The 18,432-nt window shown below is 46.2% G+C and overlaps 1 protein-coding gene across 1 annotated transcript in view; it reads left to right on the forward strand.

Annotated features, from left to right (window-relative positions):
- Positions 1 to 18,432, forward strand: part of IP6K1 (inositol hexakisphosphate kinase 1) — a 443,018-nt gene that overhangs the window by 365,586 nt on the left and 59,000 nt on the right. The window contains exon 7 of the mRNA XM_086938771.1: positions 12,351 to 12,526. Within this exon, the coding sequence (XP_086794897.1) occupies positions 12,351 to 12,526 (176 nt within the window). The remainder of the gene's footprint in view (positions 1 to 12,350; positions 12,527 to 18,432) is intronic.

The following is an 18,432-nucleotide window of genomic DNA, read 5'->3' on the forward strand; positions in this document are numbered from 1 at the left end:
TGCTTTTATGGACGAGGCCTCATTCGGGGGCTCGGAGCAAACTTTAACACCTGGCAGTCTTACAGAAAAGGCAGCTTTGCAAGTTTAGGCGTGCGCTGTAAATGGAAACATTTTTTTTAAACTGCATCTTTTTCTCGGGGTTAAACAGTAAAGCTAAATTTGAATAAAAGAAACGGCACATAATGAAGGAGGAAGAAAGTATCTTCGTGTTCCAGGCAATGTTATGTGTGCAGCGTATTTCACACAGTTTACTATAACGTGGGCCACTCATGGTGTCTGAAACATCTTAATGTCCACATTTTTGCCTGGGGTCTCCGTTCCTAATACCATCCCCCACAGACTTGCTTGCCTTTTCCTTATTCCATTGCCCCCACCTTCCCTCCACTGCTTCTCGCTTAATCAGCGCCCCCACTTTATTTCCTAATCTTGCTACTGCAGCAGAGGAAAAGTCTCACATCCGTGTCAATTTTACAGGCTTAATCTGGTAAGAAACCGGCTATTCTCCACATTTTGGGCATATTCCTGTTAGCCTGTACTTCTATTTGGTTGCATTCTCGTCTCATGTACCTACTGTAAACCACCATGCAAAGTGCTCTGGCAGTTTGTGCTAAAAACACAGAGCTGCTGTGATGAAGCAGCAGCTGAGGTCTAAATAATGCAGCAGGGTTGACTGAATTATGTGGTCACAAAAAATTAGAATTATGTAGCAGAAGGCAGCACATTTTTGTTTATCGTATTACTTCATTTTTTTTTACATTAGTATTGTTAACCCTGTCAGTATAAATGTTTTGTCTTATTACTTTCAGATTAACACCCAAATACAGCAATAGCAATGAAAAAGTGACCAGTCACTACTTGTGATGAGCTTTTCACTGTGTGGCAGGATGGGTTACCCTCTTTTTAGAAACTTTTTATCTGGTTGAGCTAGAATCAACATTTTTATTAAAATATGCAATATAGCATCATTATGTGGCAAATTATGAGGAAAATGTCTCAGCTCTAGAATCTCATTATTAGAGTGGCTCGGTTATAAATTACGCATGTACACAGGACCTGCCATCTGTGGGGGACCATCTGTCATTTAAAATGATTAAAAATGGCAACAATTGCCGAATCAATTTCAATATAAAGTAGAAATTATCATAATGTACATTTGTAGGTCTCACAATCACGTTTTATTAACAACTGCGTGAAATTGTACAATATTCCCACCGTAATTTTATGCAACAGCTGTATTGTTGCATTTTTGTTGCAGTTACATCAGCAGTAAAAATTAACCCATACCAGATCCAAGGAAAAGTGACACTGCCACCTGTGTGAGCATTCGTCCTATGTAGACATAAAGGCTTGTTTTCTATCGCTACATGATTTGACAAGGAGTGTTTTTCTTGTGTGCCTGACTTTGTGCCTTCTTTATGCATGTGCCCATTTCGAAATATCCACGCATCATCCCATAGACCATCAGAACCATCAGAACGCTCAGCTTCTCAGCTTCTGAAAAAAAGACACTGATTGCACACGTTGCTGCAACGTTAAAACCTTCTCTTTCAGCAGGCTTCCCAATACTCGTATGTCAGCATCCGGCAACAGAATTACAGGATTTTCCCAGAAGATAACAGGCACATCTGGGTGGGTAGGTGGGGGGTTGGGGACATTGGAAGGAGAGAAACCAGTGGCAGAGACTCGGATTTGAAAGAAAAAAAGTGACTACTTCACAAATCTAAGTGAGACAAACTTGCACATCTATTGCGGAGCTGCACCTACTCATGTTTAGGGAGCTTACTCTTCCGGTGCCATTACTATAGCACTACTGTGCACAAGAAAACCCGGTTACTACTGCCTGTGCTGCAAATGCTCCTTGTGTTGGAGAAGAATGTGGAGATCTAGCAGTGAGTGCACAATAGTATAATCACCCCTCACCTGCACAGGAATGTAAATGGTGAGATTGATTTAACTGCCCATTACTGCCTCTTGTGTATTTGTACTTGCGGATTATGCCTCAGTGGACCACAGCACCTCTGCCACGCAATGTTGGCTGCCCCATGAATCGTCCATAACCTCTGCCAAAAAGTGCAGTTATTTCCATCCACACGTTTATCATATGTTCACATGTGAGTATTTTTAAAGCTGGACAGCTATGAGTTGTCCCTAGAATGGCGAACACCAGTCTCTACAATTGAAATGTTGTCACATGCATACCGTTTGATAATTGGGTGCAGTGCAAACTGACACATCCACGCAGATACTGTACAACAGTTGCATTTAAGGATGCATGTCCATGCACTGCATAATTAGACTTGTGCTTGGAATAATGTTGCACAGTATGTTGCACTGATTACAGTGCAGGTTCTCGCCGTGCAGACCCACCTTAGTGATTTATGGAATAAGTGGGGCAAGCAGATATCTTCCCAGGACAAGTAGATTTCTGTAAAATTTTGTCCATTGGCCAAGTAGATTTTTGACAAATTTCCACACCCCTGGGAAGCGATCACCTGCTGATGGGGCTGGATCTCAGCCCCCTTCGCCTAAGGGGTCACCGGGCTCGGTGTACTCAGAGGTGTACACGCCATCTCGGCCTAGGTCGCCACCTCCGCCTGTACCTAAAGAGGATCCTCCCGCCAACCCTCCGCTTCCATTAGGAGACCCTCCGCCACCAGTTCCTCCGCATGGGCCCGCCCCTCGGTCGGTGGTTCCCCCGCCGAGGTCCACTTCGTTGCCCTCTTTGCCTGCACCTCCTAAGGGGACCCCAAAACCTAAACCCCGAGAGGAGCCAAGGAAGACCCCACCACGGAAACCGGTGGAGCGGCCACGGGCTGGCAGGTCTCGCTCTCGCTCTGGGAGGAGGGTGAGATCGCGACACAGATCGTCCACGCGGTCGAGACGCCGCCATAGGAGGCACGACTCTCGCTCTCGCACAAGGTCCTCTGGTACCAGGGACTATTCTCCGACCTTGTCGGGGTCACCTGACACGAGGGTGTCTCCGATTGATGACCTGGTGGCGTTCCATGATGTCCTTTTAAGGGGCGCTGCGAAGTTGGGCATATCCTTAATGGTGCCTACTCCTAAGACTTCAGTCATTTTTGAGACATTGCATCAGAAACACCTGTCTCGTCCACTCCTGCCTCTGGTGCCGTGCCTGGAGGAACCGGCTATGGCCCTTTTTCTCACCCCTGCGGTGACGAAGGCGGCTCCATCGAGGTTGCTGAAAAAGTTCAGGGCTCCCGATTCGGACCCGGCCTTTCTGAGGGCGGAACCCCCTCCGGACTCTGTAATTGTGACGGCGGCCCGCAAACAACATGCCACCACCCCGTCATGCACGGTTCCCCCGGATAAGGAGTCCAGATGGATGGATTCGGCAGGGAGGATGGTGTGTGGAACATCGGCTACCTCCATGAAGGCTGCGAGTGCCACGGCGCTGTTGGGACGCTACGACCGCGCCCTCTGGGACTCCCTCCAGCAGTTTGCGGAGCACTTACCTCGCGAGAAGCGCAAGGACTTTCAGGAAGTGCTGAATGAAGGGATGCTGATGGCGAACCAGATCATCAGCGCTGCAGCGGACTCTTCCCTGTTGGCAGCTCATGGGTTTTGCCATGGGGTTAACCAACTACGTCACGCCTGGCTCCGTCTTACGTCCCTGAAACCGGACGCACAGCAGAGGGTAGCCAACCTGCCATTCTCCGGCGAGACTCTCTTCGGGAAGCATGCGGACGATGAGATGGCCCGCATGAAGGCGGAGGCCGAAACGCTCACGGCTGTGGGCCTGGAGAAGCCTAAAGACACGAAGAAGTCGTACCGCCCGTTCCAACGGCGGTTCGGTGGGCAAGGCAGAGGACGTGGCCAGGCTTCGGGACAGTCACAACAACAACAGTTCCGTAAGCCGTTCCAGAAGCGCCAGAAGGGCAGAGGAGGCCAGCAGTCGGCTCCGGCGCCCAAGGGCCAGGCTGGGTCTAGGCCCTAGGAACCTACTTCCCCCGGATCTGTTACCCACTCCGGTAGGGGGAAGCATTCAATTTTTTCTGGCAGAGTGGAGAAAAATTACTCAGGACAAGTGGGTGCTGAATATTGTTTGCCATGGATACAGTCTTCGGTTCACGAGCCCGCCTCCGGCGATTCCTCCGGTCAGCTCGCAGTTTCAGCTGCGCGAGCTCCAGGCGGAGGCCGATATCCTGTTAAGGAAGAGGGAGATAGAAGACGTGCCTCTGTCCCAGAGAGGAAGAGGCCTGTACTCCCGGTTCTTCCTGGTTCGCAAGAAGGACAAGAACGAGTTCAGGCCCATTCTGGACTTGCGACAGGCAAACAAATGGATTCGCAGGGAAATGTTTCGCATGCTGTCGTTGCATCAGATTTATCCTCAGCTGCAACAGGGAGACTGGCTATGTGCTATAGACCTACAGGATGCTTACTTCCATGTGCCCATTGCACACAAACACAGGAAGTTCCTGCGGTTCGAAGTCGGCGCCAATCATTATCAATACACAGTACTCCCATTCGGACTAAAGTCGGTGCCGAGAACATTCTCGAAGTGCATGGCGGTGGTAGCAGCACACCTGCGGAAGAACAAGGTGTTTGTCTACCCGTACCTGGACGATTGGTTGATCAAGGCATCCTCCTTCTCAGAAGCGCGAGCACACTTCCAGAAGACGTGCGTTCTTTTGAACAAGCTGGGGTTTCACATCAGCATGGCCAAGTCTGTCCCGACTCCGGTCCAATGCATACAGTACTTTGGAGCCTCCATCAATACGCTGTCAGCAAGCGTGTCTCCTTCGGAAGAGCGACGATTATCTCTCCTTCGGAAGGGTCAGGCTCTTATGACAACTCCATCTACAACAGTGAGGACGGTGTCTTCTCTACTGGGATCGATGGCCTCTTGTATCTTCCTGACGCCACACGCACAACTGCACATGAGACCGCTGCAGGAGTGCTTGGAAGACCAGTGGGATCGGAGGAAAGGATCTTGGGACGACAAGATAAGACTGTCTCTGCATGCTCTTCAGTCTCTGAAGTGGTGGTGTTCGGCGGAGAATCTCCTGAGAGGGGTTCCCTTCCACAAGGACATTCCCTCGCACACTGTCGTGACGGATGCTTCTCTCCTGGGATGGGGAGCGCATTCCGGGAACCTACAGATTCAAGGAACGTGGTCACCGATGGAGGCCACGTATCACATCAATTTCCTGGAACTCAGAGCTGTTCACTTGGCACTGAAGGCCTTTCTTCCGTCCTTCCAGACCAACTCCCTGCTTGCACAGACGGACAATACCGCCACGATGTACTACCTCAACAAGCAGGGGGGCTCGACATCACGCACTCTGTCACAGGAGGCGCAGGCGATCTGGCACTGGCTCCTAGCCAGAGGACTGACGATAACGGCTACCCATCTGCCAGGTGTGCAGAATGTTCAGGCAGACGCACTGAGCAGGCTGGTTCAGGAAAACCACGAATGGGTCCTAAACGACGAAGTACTAGGAGAAGTCTTCGCAAGGTGGGGAACTCCAGACGTAGATTTGTTCGCCACCGCCGAAAACAGCAAGTGCAGAGACTTCGCCTCCAGGTACTACCAGCAGGGGACGCTGGGGAATGCGTTATGGATCAACTAGACGAACAGCTTTCTGTACGCCTTTCCTCCCATTCCCCTGATTCCGGCGATGCTCATCAAGCTGGCCCGGTCCAGGGCTCGGATGATAGTCATTGCCCCGGAGTGGCCCCGGCAGTGGTGGTTCAAGGACCTGCTTCACCGGTCTCTCCTTCCTCACATTCGGCTGCCGTGCAGGCCGGACCTTCTCACGAAGTTCGGGGGACGGATGTTACACCCCAACCTCTCGTCTTTGAGTTTGGCGGCATGGCTCCTGAGATAGTGCAATATGACCATCTGAATCTGCCTGAGGATTGCATGGACATACTGAAGGAGTCTAAGAGGCCTTCCACTCGAACTTCATATGCTTACAAGTGGAAGAGGTTTTGCATCTGGTGCCAGTCTAAGAACCATGACCCTACGACCTGTAAGGAAGATGTCATCCTTCCTTGCCTTTTACATTTGGCGCAGTCTGGCCTTAATGTTCATTCCATTAAGGTTCATCTTGCTGCATTGACTGCCTACAGGAAATGCCCTTCACAGACTTCCTTTTTCCAGATCCCTGTGATCAAAGATTTTCTGGAAGGATTGAAGAAAGTATTCCCTCCTGTCAGGCTTCCTTCGCCTTCATGGGAATTGAATGTGGTGCTGTCCATATTGATGAAGGAGCCTTTTGAACCTATTCACAGGGCTTCGTTGCAGCACCTGTCCTGGAAGGCGGCGTTCCTCGTGGCCATTACATCGGCCCGCAGGGTGAGTGAAATTCAGGCGTTGTGTTGTACTGAACCTTATACTGTATTTCATGCTGCTAAGGTTGTTATGCATACTCACCCTAAATTTCTTCCCAAGGTTATTTCTGATTTTCATGTCAACCAGACCATAACTTTGCCTACGTTTTTTCAGAACCCTTCGTCTCCAGCGGAAAGGGCTCTCCATTCCCTGGATGTTAGGAGGGTGTTGAAATGTTATCTGGATAAAACCAAAGATATTCGTAGGTCTGACCAGTTGTTTATTAATTATGGATCAGTCAGGACGGGTCTTGCTACCTCTAAGCAGTACATCTCTAGGTGGATTGTGTCCTGCATACAATCATGTTACCAAAAGGCTAATAAGACCTTAGGAGGTAAGCCTAAGGCTCATTCCACCAGGAGCAAAGCTGCCACGACGGCCTTGCTCCGTAACGTGCCTATTGCTGAAATCTGCAAGGCAGCTACTTGGAAGTCGGTCCATACCTTTGCTAAGCATTACTGCCTGGACAATGACGCCAGGGCAGACGCTCAGGTTGGGCAGGCTTCGCTGCGGAACTTGTTCGCACAGTAGTGGCGTTATTTTCTTTCTCCACCGCCGCTTTGGTATGGGGATGGGCTTGCCATTCTATTCACTAGATTATGACTATACACAGAGATCCCCTACTACAGAAGGAGTAGTTTCTGTCCTGTAACGCCAGTTCTGTAGTAGGGGTATCTCTGTTATAGTCATAAGCGCCCGCCCTCCTCCCCGGTGGAGATATTTCTTCTTGTAAAGAATGCGACAGGTCTGGCGTGCTTCGCCTTCAAAAAGAACTGAAAGTAGAGGGACCTGCTATGCATCCTGGGATACTGGGAGAAAGTTCTAGAAAGCTCTCTTAAAGGCACAGTATCCTATTTAAGCAACATAATGGCAGCCTATGGGGCTTGTCTGTCCATGCCTTCCTCTCTATCATTCCAGAGTCTTTTACTGGTGGAGGCAAGTTTCTCTATAGTAGAAACTGGGCTGGCTGTATTGTGTGGTGTTATTTGGTGGAATTTCTAGTTGAAGTACTGGACAGTGTAGCCTGTGGATATAGGCTGCATTATTTGTCTTTAAATTCTCTCTTAAGTGTCTTTGCAGTTTCTGCATGATTTGACAATTTAAGAGATTATTTTTGATTGCCGGGGTCCACGCGCATGGGCGGGACTATTCACTAGATTATGACTATAACAGAGATACCCCTACTACAGAACTGGAGTTACAGGACAGAAACTACTCCTTTAGAAGGATCGCCAGTCAGAGGTGTGTTACAGTCACCCTGACTACACACAGGATTGTCAAGGATAACTGAGACCACTTCAGACTCAGTCTTCCTCAGACTCATCTGCACATACAACAGATTTCTTTGAATTTTTTAGTTTGACACACTTTTGCAAAGTGTCTGACTTTCTTACAGAAATTACACGTGACATTAGATGCCGGACACCACCCACCTTTGGGATGTGGGAAATTTCCACAACGCATACAAACATTAGTGTTAGGAAAGCTAGAGGTGCCAGCTCTGAATCTGTTGGAGGCCCTATTCCCAGCACGCACACCCTTTTGTTTGGGTTTGGTAACCGCAATAGCACCAACAGGTTCTAAAGACTTATCTTCGAGTTCTTTTAAAGAAACAATAGACATTTCAATGCTTTTTGCGACCTTAATGGTTTCTTCAAGTGATGGATTGCCCGTTGCTAAGAGCTTTTGTCTTATTTGTTTGTCCTTACACTGACAAACCAATTTATCGCAAATGAGTTGGTCAGTGAATCCTTTAAGCAAACACACTGCTGCCAACCTCCTTAATACTGATATATAAACAGCTACATCCTCCCCATCATTTTGTTTTGTTTTAAAAAACTTGTGGCGAAGCACCATAAGACTAGTTGTTTGTCAAACTTCTTTTTTAGTTTGAGTCTCTTGATATTCATCAATATTTTCACCATCAACCCTCAGAATGTCTGGAAGGTGTTTGAATATTGATCTGCCCTCAAAACCAAGAGATTGTAAAAGTAGACATTACCTCCTATCAGTGCAAAATCTGGATGCTCCAATAGCACCTAAATAAGTCTCAAAAGCATCAAACCATGCTTCCCATCGTATTGGTGGTTCATCAGGATTGTCAAGAAAAGATGGCAGTGGAGTAACAGCTTACATAATGGAAAATAATAAGTATATAAGCACAAGAAAACTGGATATGCAAGGATATAGGAAACCAAAAAGATGTAAATGTATATTCCACTATAGACCACAGAGCGTGTAAGGAAAAAAACCTGTCACAGAGTAGAGACGGAATCCAATCTTGTCAAAATAACAGAACAGTTGATGTTGTAAAGCTGTGCGTGTCGACGAAAATAGCTCGAAATACACACTATGTGGTGGTATAGACTTAACTTTTGAAATGAAACTGTGCGAATTGCAGGTATTACACGGTAACAATAGCTGTGCATGTCGGCAAAGTGAGCAGGGATAGTACAAAAAATATGAAAACCCAAACAACAACTAAAATGGCACTGTTGAACAATAAGATCTCAAACCTGTGCGCATCGCCAAAGATGCTCAGAAAACAGAGTATTAAGATGATGAAAGTACAGAGCTGGGCTAATCAGAGAAGATGTGCTGATTAATAAGCTAAACCGTGCGTGTCTGCAAAGCACCACACACACCGCAGCTGGCAAACACTTCTTCGTTTGAAATGAGTGTATTGGCAATGACTTCGTACACACTCTCCCAAAAAATGTGCTGCGTTGCTAGGTTACACTTTGAACTTAGAATAGTTGATTTAGCAAAGCTGTGTGTCAGCGAAAACACGCTTAAAAAGACGTTGCTAGGCAACACACTGACAATCTGATGAAGCGAGTCCAAGCATGTCAGCAAAAGCACGCTGGTAGTAACTCGTTGCTAGGTGACGAAATGAACCTAGTTCCAATGGGAGAAGATCCTCACTTGGCCGCACATGCGCAGTACTGCCACATGAGTGCCGTGGTTAAACAAAAGTACAATGTAGATCTGCGCTGATGAGAGCAGGATCGCGTGCCAAGACTCACATGCACAAGGAACTGCGCGACCGGAGAATTTCTCCCAAAAAACCAATGTAAATGGAAAGATCTCACCTTGGATTTGTTTCCCCTCTCATCAGGGCAATAATGTGATGGTTCCATCCTGCAGGAGACACACCCAGAAATCCAGGTGATGACGGTCAGACAGATACGTTGCGAAGACGAAGTCCACAATTAGACACCACAGCACCAAAAGTGGAGGAGTCGCAGGAATCGGGGTGTATAAAGCAGCGACGTACAGTGGCAACTGATGTCCATAGCTGTCAGGAACAACGTGATGTCGCCAAAAAGGCTAGCGACATGCAGAAGGCTCAAACATGTAGCCAGTTCATCGTCAACAACTTGCAGCGATGACGCTGGAGCCAAGGTAAGTTGAAGAGTTTATTTGTTGGCTACACAGTTGTTGGGCAAGAAGCAGGCGCTCCACCAGTTACAAAGCAACCCCAACTGTACACAACATTCCAATCCCAAACTTTCTAAGAAAACCAGACAAGGAAAAGTCATCACCAGGCAAAATGGAACACTGGTGAGGAATTTCAGAGAAACATTCTCAAACAAGTAATTAATTAGATCAGAGACTACAAAATGTTGAACATGACTGATGTCTGCTCACAAGTTAGCATCATTACTGAACTTACCTGCACTTAATGAAAGTTGGTTCTTGGGTAACACTTCCTTGATCTGTGGTGAGTGCTGACAAAGGCTTAATCATGCATTTCTATATATTTCCTCGGCTGGCCAGGTCTTTGATGCAGACAGTTATAAACCATGTCAGATTTGAACAGCAAAGCTTCATCGTAGGTGGGCTTGAGGAAAAGGGCAGCATAGCTGCACATCTGGAGTAGCTTATTTTCACTTTTCTTGGAAGATAGGTAGTACCCCAGTGCTAATTAGTGCCAGTGCATCTGAGGTTGGTGCAAGGTTTTCCTCCTCAAAGGGGTTCTGGGATGTGCAAGCCTTGCCCTGCTGTCAGAAGGCAGTAAAGGGGCAATAGCGTTCCTATCTGACAACAGGTAGGTACAGTTTGTCAATTCCCTCAGTCGGGACCTGGAGACAAAGAAAGTGGGAGAGTACAAAGTGAATGCTGGGGTTGTTTGTGCTCTCATCCAAGGTTAACACTAATGTAAGATGCCTCAGTGGTGATCAAATCGGTACAAAAGGGGGTGGTGATGGACAGAGCATCTGAACCAATCAAACACTCACACCCAGTCAACAGATCTGGGTTTGATCCATCACCGTTCTTTAGCCCACTCTGCCACCCCAGTTCAGACATGGCCATATGCAAAACAGTCTGACCCTGTGCCTGATGGGAACAGTCCAGCCCGAACTGCTCCGTCCATCACCACCCACTTTTGTACCGCTTTGTTCGCCATAAGTTGGCAGGGTATGCTCAGACGCGAGTCCCTTGCTCACTTGACCACTGGATTCAAGCAAGCCTGCCAGAAAACGGTCCTAGGAAGCTTGAATCCGGTCCAGGGAAGGCATGGCTTAGCAGTTCGGGCTTGACTGTTCCCATGAAGCACAGGGTCAGACTGATTTGCAAAATGGGCATGTCAGAACTGGGGTGGCAGAGTGGGCTAAAGATTGGTGATGGATTAAACCCAGATCTGTTGACTGGGTGTGATGTTTGATTGGTTCAGATGCTCCGTCCATTACCACCCCCTTTTGTACCGCTCAGTGGTGATCAAGCTCTCTTCAGCCTACACTTGTTTAAGTATTGAGGATCAAATTGCAGAACAAAAGCCCATAATGTGTGCATTCATCAGCATTCATTAAAAAAATTGAAGGGTCCTGTTTCTCCAGGTCACTGGACTTGATTTATAGGTGGACGCCATGAGGCCTCATTCTAACGTGCTGAAGCTCCACTCCAAAACTGCATATAGGTACAAAAAAACAGGACCTGGACAAAGGGGTTAATTGGATTAGAAATGGAGGACTGTAGTGTTCAGTGAAGCCAAATGGAGGTCTCCCCAGTTTTACAGACCAAGAATGTTATTAAGGGGCGTCAAGGCTGCAGTTTGAGTCATCCCAGGGGATTAGTAACCATAACAGAAGTGTCTGCTCGCTTAAAATGTCTAGAAAAAGAAAATTCAAAGTAACCATCCGGATAAAATGGCTAAGATGGACCATTTGTGCAGATGGTTGGGGACATCTGTCTTTAAACTAATTTTTTAAAAAAAGAGCTCCAGTAGAAAAACACTCTTGAATATATTCCTGATAGTGGATGTTTAGTGTAGGTACTGTACTCGCACAAGTTTATTTTACTTCTGCAGAGTTACAATCTGCGTAACTAGCCCAGTATATTAATGCACCTTCTCGGAAATAAGAATGCAACCGACATAACCCAGTTTAAATCCCAGAAAGGCATCTCGGCTTTTCATCCTTCTCTGATAGTAAAAAGGAGTACATTGGAGTTGTGTACTCACCTCTTACCGACACCACATAGAAGCAACGAGGCTGTAGCAGTATATCCTTGAAAGATTTTATGTCTCCTGTGCAAAAAAGAAAGTTACCTTTATCCATTATTCTTCATTTTGGGAATCAATAGAGACATGTGCAACCTCTAGAAGTCTTTCGTTCAGAAAGTTTTTCAAGTTAATTCCCAAATTGGAAACTGGAAAAAAATCCAATAGAGGTGGCATTTAAATCTTTTTTGATGGCAACACGTACAATGGCAATGAAGAGATCGAATGATGACCTAAACTTTAGTTTAACTGCTTAAGGATTATCACGACTGAGAAAAACTTGCTTGTTGCACTATAGAAACGTTGTATATTTTGCTTACTTGCTTTTCTAAAAGTTTATTTTTTTGGTGGAGCCTTTTGGGTCTGACCTAATGAGAAGGTTCTCATGAGATCATAGTGACACAAGTGCTAATCTTAAATGTTTATTTTAATTCATGTTATAGAACTGCCACTCCATTAGACCTGTTACATCCTTGACAGCGCTCATAGAATTTCTGTTATTGGAAAATGTTGTCCACCACTTCAAATTTCCGTGTGTTCTGGACTTGAAAATGGGAACAAGGCAGCATGGAGATGATGCATCTGAGGAGAAGGCTGCTCGACAGATGAAGAAATGTGAGCAGAGCACATCAGCAACGCTGGGAGTTAGGGTCTGCGGCATGCAGGTACTGCCTGGTATTGGTCCTGATGAGTTCTATGGAAATGGTATTATGAAGTCAAGAATACTTGTCAATGGGAATGTAGATTGTCCTTAAAAACCCAAAAGGTCACAGAAGTGGAAATAAAGTTTAGTAAATGAAGGCATACGAGCGGGTTGAAACACAACCATTTCCGATGTTGGTAGTGAAAGCAGTGTTTCACGAGTAGAAATTGTACCTTTATAATTTTCATTGAATTCTGCATTGTGAGCACACTCGCTCACCCAGGCCTTGTTTGGAATTAATGATGCTAGAGCGATATTTTCAGCCACAACTAGCACATCGATACACTTAAGTGTTTTTAAATAACTCTTTTGGTGAACCCTTGGTCTCGATGATTCTGCCACTTTTCTTCTTTCACTGGTTGGGCCTTAAAACCTAAATATTCGAGAACACCTTGCTAAGCTCATCTGCATATTTGCCAGGTAAGGCACCAGTGCCCTTGTAATGGAAATGGATAGAACATTGAACCTTGCAGACCCTGCTACATGCTTATCAGTTCTTCTTATGTATTGCTCTTCCTGAAGGGATCAGAAACTGTTTTTCACTGCTTGAATCTCCTTCTTTCACTTAATTTACTTCTCAGTAAATTTTTTATTGTGAAGCTGTATTCCATATGGCTGCTTCCCTGCATTCTTTTCTAAGCTCCTCCTTATACCTCAGCACTCCTGTTTTAAAAAGCACCAGACTTGCTGATCCAGTTTTTTCTAGGCTTCTTTTTCTCTTGGAGTGTCTTGTGCTTGATTTGCCCATACTTATAGCTTTATAATCAATTCCCTTTAAACTAGAATTTGACAATTTGGCCGGAAGCCCTTGGGGGCTCTAGGGCCTTCTTTGGAATCAAGAGGTGAGAAGACCTTTTTCTTGGGTTTCTTTTAAGCAGTCTCCTGCTATGGCGATCGTTGTTCTACAAATAGGTCTGACATTGCAACAACTCTCAAACAATGTCGTAAAAGATGCCAACGAAACACTGAAGGTGTCCCTGAGAAGCCCTTGACATCATAGGTGCTTACTCTAAGTGGTGTGCAGCACGTTCTGGTTTTTGAGGACCTAGTAATTGTCCAAATATTGATTTCCCCCGTATCAGGCAGAAATTGGTATTGCCTGCTCAGTTCTGTTGTAATCTTTATTTTGAATGAGCTGACGCAGATAATGAGACTTCTGCACCCACCTTCCACCTCTTTATGGCTAATCAACAGTCAGCTACACAAGCTCTAATGGGACTGTGGTGGGCGGGCCATCAGTGCACTTGATACAGTGTCCAGTCATCTGTGAAAGTTGTCCCTGAGTATGTGCCTGCATGTGCCAATTGCTACCTTTGGGGGCTGGGTTTTTCACTATTGTTGGCGCCATCTCAGTCGCAAGAACCCACCCTGGTTAGCACCACATGATAGTGCATTTTGGTATGCAAGTTCTGCTGTGCTCTGGCACTCTGGCCCCTTGCTGTGGCCCAACCACCATCCCTCCCAGAGGGGGCAGGTCTGAATCTGTCTGGGACAGGAACACACTGAAACTGAGAGCCTCAGAGCCAGTACCACTACTGCCACTGGGGAGAAGTACATACTGCGGCAGGAGGTGGGCACTGGCTTGGCCAAGAATGTTGGTGCATAAATAAGCATTATTATATGTGCATGAGAATATGTCTGAGTGTAGAGTGTGTGAGTGAGAGAGAGAACACGCACCTGAAGGTATAACCGCTGATCAAATAATTTTTAAATGGCCAAGAAAGGATCTTAGTATACATAACTAGGGGCATGGTTCAATGGAAAGGACTGACCATGAACAAAATCAATAGCAGCCTCACTGATTTTTGGTGCAACCGTGTACATATTTATGTTGACTTGTATGTGATTTCCCATGTGAGTGTCAACGCCTTTTGATGATTTTTGAATGAGGGTGAGTGATGAACAGAAAAGGTTTGAGATGTGAGGCACTTGGTGGGAGCAGTTGATTTCCCCTCAAAACCCTCTGAACACTGAGCACTAAGAGCAGTGATTACTTTGTGAATTTCGATCCTCCTGCTTGGGCCGGGCAATAACATGCTGCCTAAAACTGAGGCTTTCACTGAGTGACCTTTGTTGCCAACAACCTAGTCAACCTTGAGGTGCAGATGTGGCTTAAACCATAAAACGCTCCTTATGGCTCATAAAGCTGCTCTTTCCTTCAGTATGGGCAACTAGCCTCAAAAACGTACCATCTCCTTCAGGGCCCTCTAAATACACATTAAATTCAGTGATATGAAGGACAAGACCTATACTCCCAATCCAGACCCATGTATTTCTGATTCTCGTTCCAAAGCAGAAATGTTATCCAGTTCAAAGAGCGCACACACCCCAGATTACCTTGGCCCGGTCTTTCACACTCTGTCTTGTAACTCTGTTTGGAATATAGGCAAGCCTAGCTTGGCTCCTTGGTCTCATTTTCCAGGTAAAGTGTGGAGCCTTTTTGGGTGGATGCAACAGCCTTGCTGAGGCAGAATCCTTCTGACCACTCTCCACTCAAACTAAACTCTCCTCCCCTCCCCTTCATTCTTCTCTTCTCAGATGACCCCTGAGCATTCTTCTGTAAGTGCCAGACCTTTTTATATGAAGGTCTGGCAGAAATAATAGACTAAATCATTCAGGTTCTGAATGTCACTACTTGTTTTACATTGAGGCCAGCTCTTTGCGCTAGAGAGGCTGTTCGCTTGTTCTTGGTTGTGCCTTCATTTGGGCCAGTGTAGCATACCCATCCCCCATTCTGAGGTCAGAATGTTTTATGGCATTTGCAAAGCTGTTTATAGGTAAAAGCCTCTGTTGTGCCCTACACTTTACACCGCTCACGTGCAGGCCTTGTTTAATCCTCTACTGTCACCTCAATGCAGGACAGAGTGATGGGGTGGATGTCACCCATAATGGAGGTGCATTTCTAAGACCTCATGACATTTGCACTTCTCAAATAATGGGCAAACCTTCAAGAGGTCTGGTCCCCTCCTTTCGCCGCCCCCATCCTTCCTCTGAAGGTGGGTGTCCTCCAGGGTTCTATTTTGAGCCCAACACTTTTTAATATTTACATGTCCCCTCTGGCTCCCCTGGCTGAAGCTTGCGGCGCAACAATAATATCCTATGCAGACGACACGCAGCTTCTATTGATATGTAAAAAGGGCAAGGACTTAGTAAGGGAGAAGATCAACAAATGCCTTACCGGGGTTTTCACATGGCTCAGAGAAAATCAACTTAAATGTAACCCATAGAAATCTGAGATCATCTTCTTCTGCTCTCCATCTTAGGACGAATGGACACAATGGTGACCATCAGATATGTCAACCCCGTTCCCCCTCCCCCCAAGCCCCCCACCCGCCACCCCCAACCCTTACCTGGGTCAACATGGTTAAGAACCTGGGTGTTAAGTTGGATGATGCCCTGTCATAAAGGCACAAATCCAGTCAGTTGCAGGATCCTCCTTTGGCCTCTTGCGGATGCTTAAGAAATGTCTCCCCCCTCACCCATAGGAAGACTGTGGTCCAAGCCCTTATTATCTCTAGGCTGGACTACACCAATGTCTTATACCTTGGCCTCACGGACTACCTTCTGAATAGACTTCAGGTGGTCCCGAACGCGTCTGCCAGGGCGATCCTCATGCTTGTATAGAGAGCCCGGATCTCACCCCACCTGAAGGGGCTGCACTGGCTTGCCGTCTGAAAAAGAATCTGTTTTAAAGCCCTGGTTTTAGTCTTTAAGGCTTTACAAGGTACGGGCGCACACTATCTTAGGATAGTTACTCATTATATCCCCTGCGGAACTCTGAGGTCATCCTTCCAGAATCAGGTGGTTTTCCAGAAGTTTTCCCGCACCTGAACTGGAGGTCGTTCCTTAAAAGTTCAGGTGGCCATTGTTTGGAACATCCTACCAGTAGCTCTTAAACAGGTGTTGGGCGTACTCACCTTTAGGAAGATGTTGAAAACCTGGTTGTTCCAGCAACAACCTTAAGGATTTTTCTCTCCCCTTTCAAGGTCTGCAACAGTCATAGCTTCGAGGTTTCTTAAGCACTTGTTGAATAGCTGTGGCTCTACAAATATCAAATATCATATCATATCACTTAGGAGTTGGAAAGTGAACTATGATGTACTCGGGCAAGACTTCAGTCCCTTCATTCTTGCAAGTTGATGTGGTTGATGACTCTGATGCAGTGAAAGACTGATGACAAACTTGAAGAGAAAATCCTATCCAAGGGATGCATGTTCCTTACTCATGCCTGCTTGGATCCTCATGCCAAAATCTGGAAAGGTTTTCTAATGAAAACTCTCATATAAGCTCCTCTGCTGCACTGAGACGTTTTAAGGCATAGGCAGTATGGACTCTGACCTAGGGTCCGAGCCTTTCAGGGGGCCCCCTGAGAGAGCCAGCTTTGTTCTGAAAAGTCTTGCCCTGATGGCATTGAATGATTCTTAAATAGATTGTTTTAAATACCACTTTCCTTTCCTTTATTTTCATTGTGGGTGATATGTTTGTCTAGTACGTTTTGTAGAGATTTGTTGGGTTTTGTTTCATGCAACATCCATAAAATAGTTTCTTTTAGATCAAATCAGTATCTCACATATGAGAAATGGGAGAGTGTCACAGAGATTATTTGCAATAATATTAGCATGCAGCTGCTGTTACAATATTTAAAACACGTCATATCCCTGAATATTACATGCAAACATATTTAGAATTTGGACAAGAGCGTCTGTGCACTGTCAGTGACTCAGCCAAAGAGGGCACGAAAGAGCTGAAATACGATCATGAATTCAAAACTGTTACTTACTAGGGCCTGCAAAATATGCTCGACCCAGGGCCCCCAAAATCCTGAACATTTCCCTGCTGCTGCATGATCGGTCTAACTAGAAACCAAGGTATATCAGCCCTGCAGCTGTTCTACTGTTGTCATCAAACAGCTGAAACAAATTCAGTGTCTTTTCTCACCCCAGCTTTGGAAATCATGATAGTAATGACATTTGGAGAACCTCTTTCAGAAGGCGTCAGTTTGCATGAAGGAAGCTGCTGCTACCATGATGGTTTCTGATTTCCAAATGTCCTGCCACACAGTGAGAGTGTGCAGAGAGACTGGCTTATGCTAATGTGCACTCTTCTCCTTGTGCACTCTGTAGACTACGCCAGCAAGGTTGTATCCATGGATGTGACCGTGCACAGACAAGCTTAACATTTCTGTGCTTTTTCACATTGCAGTCAGTTTCAGGTGACGATGCCCTCACTCCAATTGATAGGAAATACTTTTAAACACCCACTGTAGGAACTAATTGCTAGTATAAAACAGGGATGGTGAAATCGCTGTCTGTCATTTCTACCAAGCCTTCTCCCAGATATGCATTAACCCTTTCGATGCTGATGACGAGCTCAGCTCGTCATCACCCACGGGTGTCGTGTGCTGATGACGAGCTGAGCTCGTCATGGTGCCACTAAAATGGCATTTTCCAGCACAGGGGGGGAAAACGCCCAGCAGCCATGTGGTTAAAGACTTCTTGGAGACTCCTAATGTTTTTGCAGTTTCTCTGCCTTTTGAACCAGTGAGTTGCTAGGAAAGTGCCAATAGTTCTCAAGTAGATTCATAACCTTCACTATTTCAGCATAGCAGAAGAAACTAAACTGACTTCCTTTCTTATTTTTGCCTGCTTTACAGCAGTTGGAGTATATTGTTGCTTCAACTCTGTTTTATTATTGCATTTTTTCTCGTTCTACAGCATGTTCATCTATCTGAAAGAAACACGTTAGTGTTAGATTCCTTACCTAAGAATATCCCCAGGCGTCAGTCTGGATCCGGAAACTTTTGCGTAGCAGTACCCCTGCGCGTCGGTAGGCGTCGTCTGCAGGCGCCCCCTGCGGCTCCGCGTCCGT

This window comes from Lissotriton vulgaris, chromosome 9 (assembly GCF_964263255.1).
Source record: "Lissotriton vulgaris chromosome 9, aLisVul1.2, whole genome shotgun sequence".
Taxonomy (NCBI): domain Eukaryota; kingdom Metazoa; phylum Chordata; class Amphibia; order Caudata; family Salamandridae; genus Lissotriton; species Lissotriton vulgaris.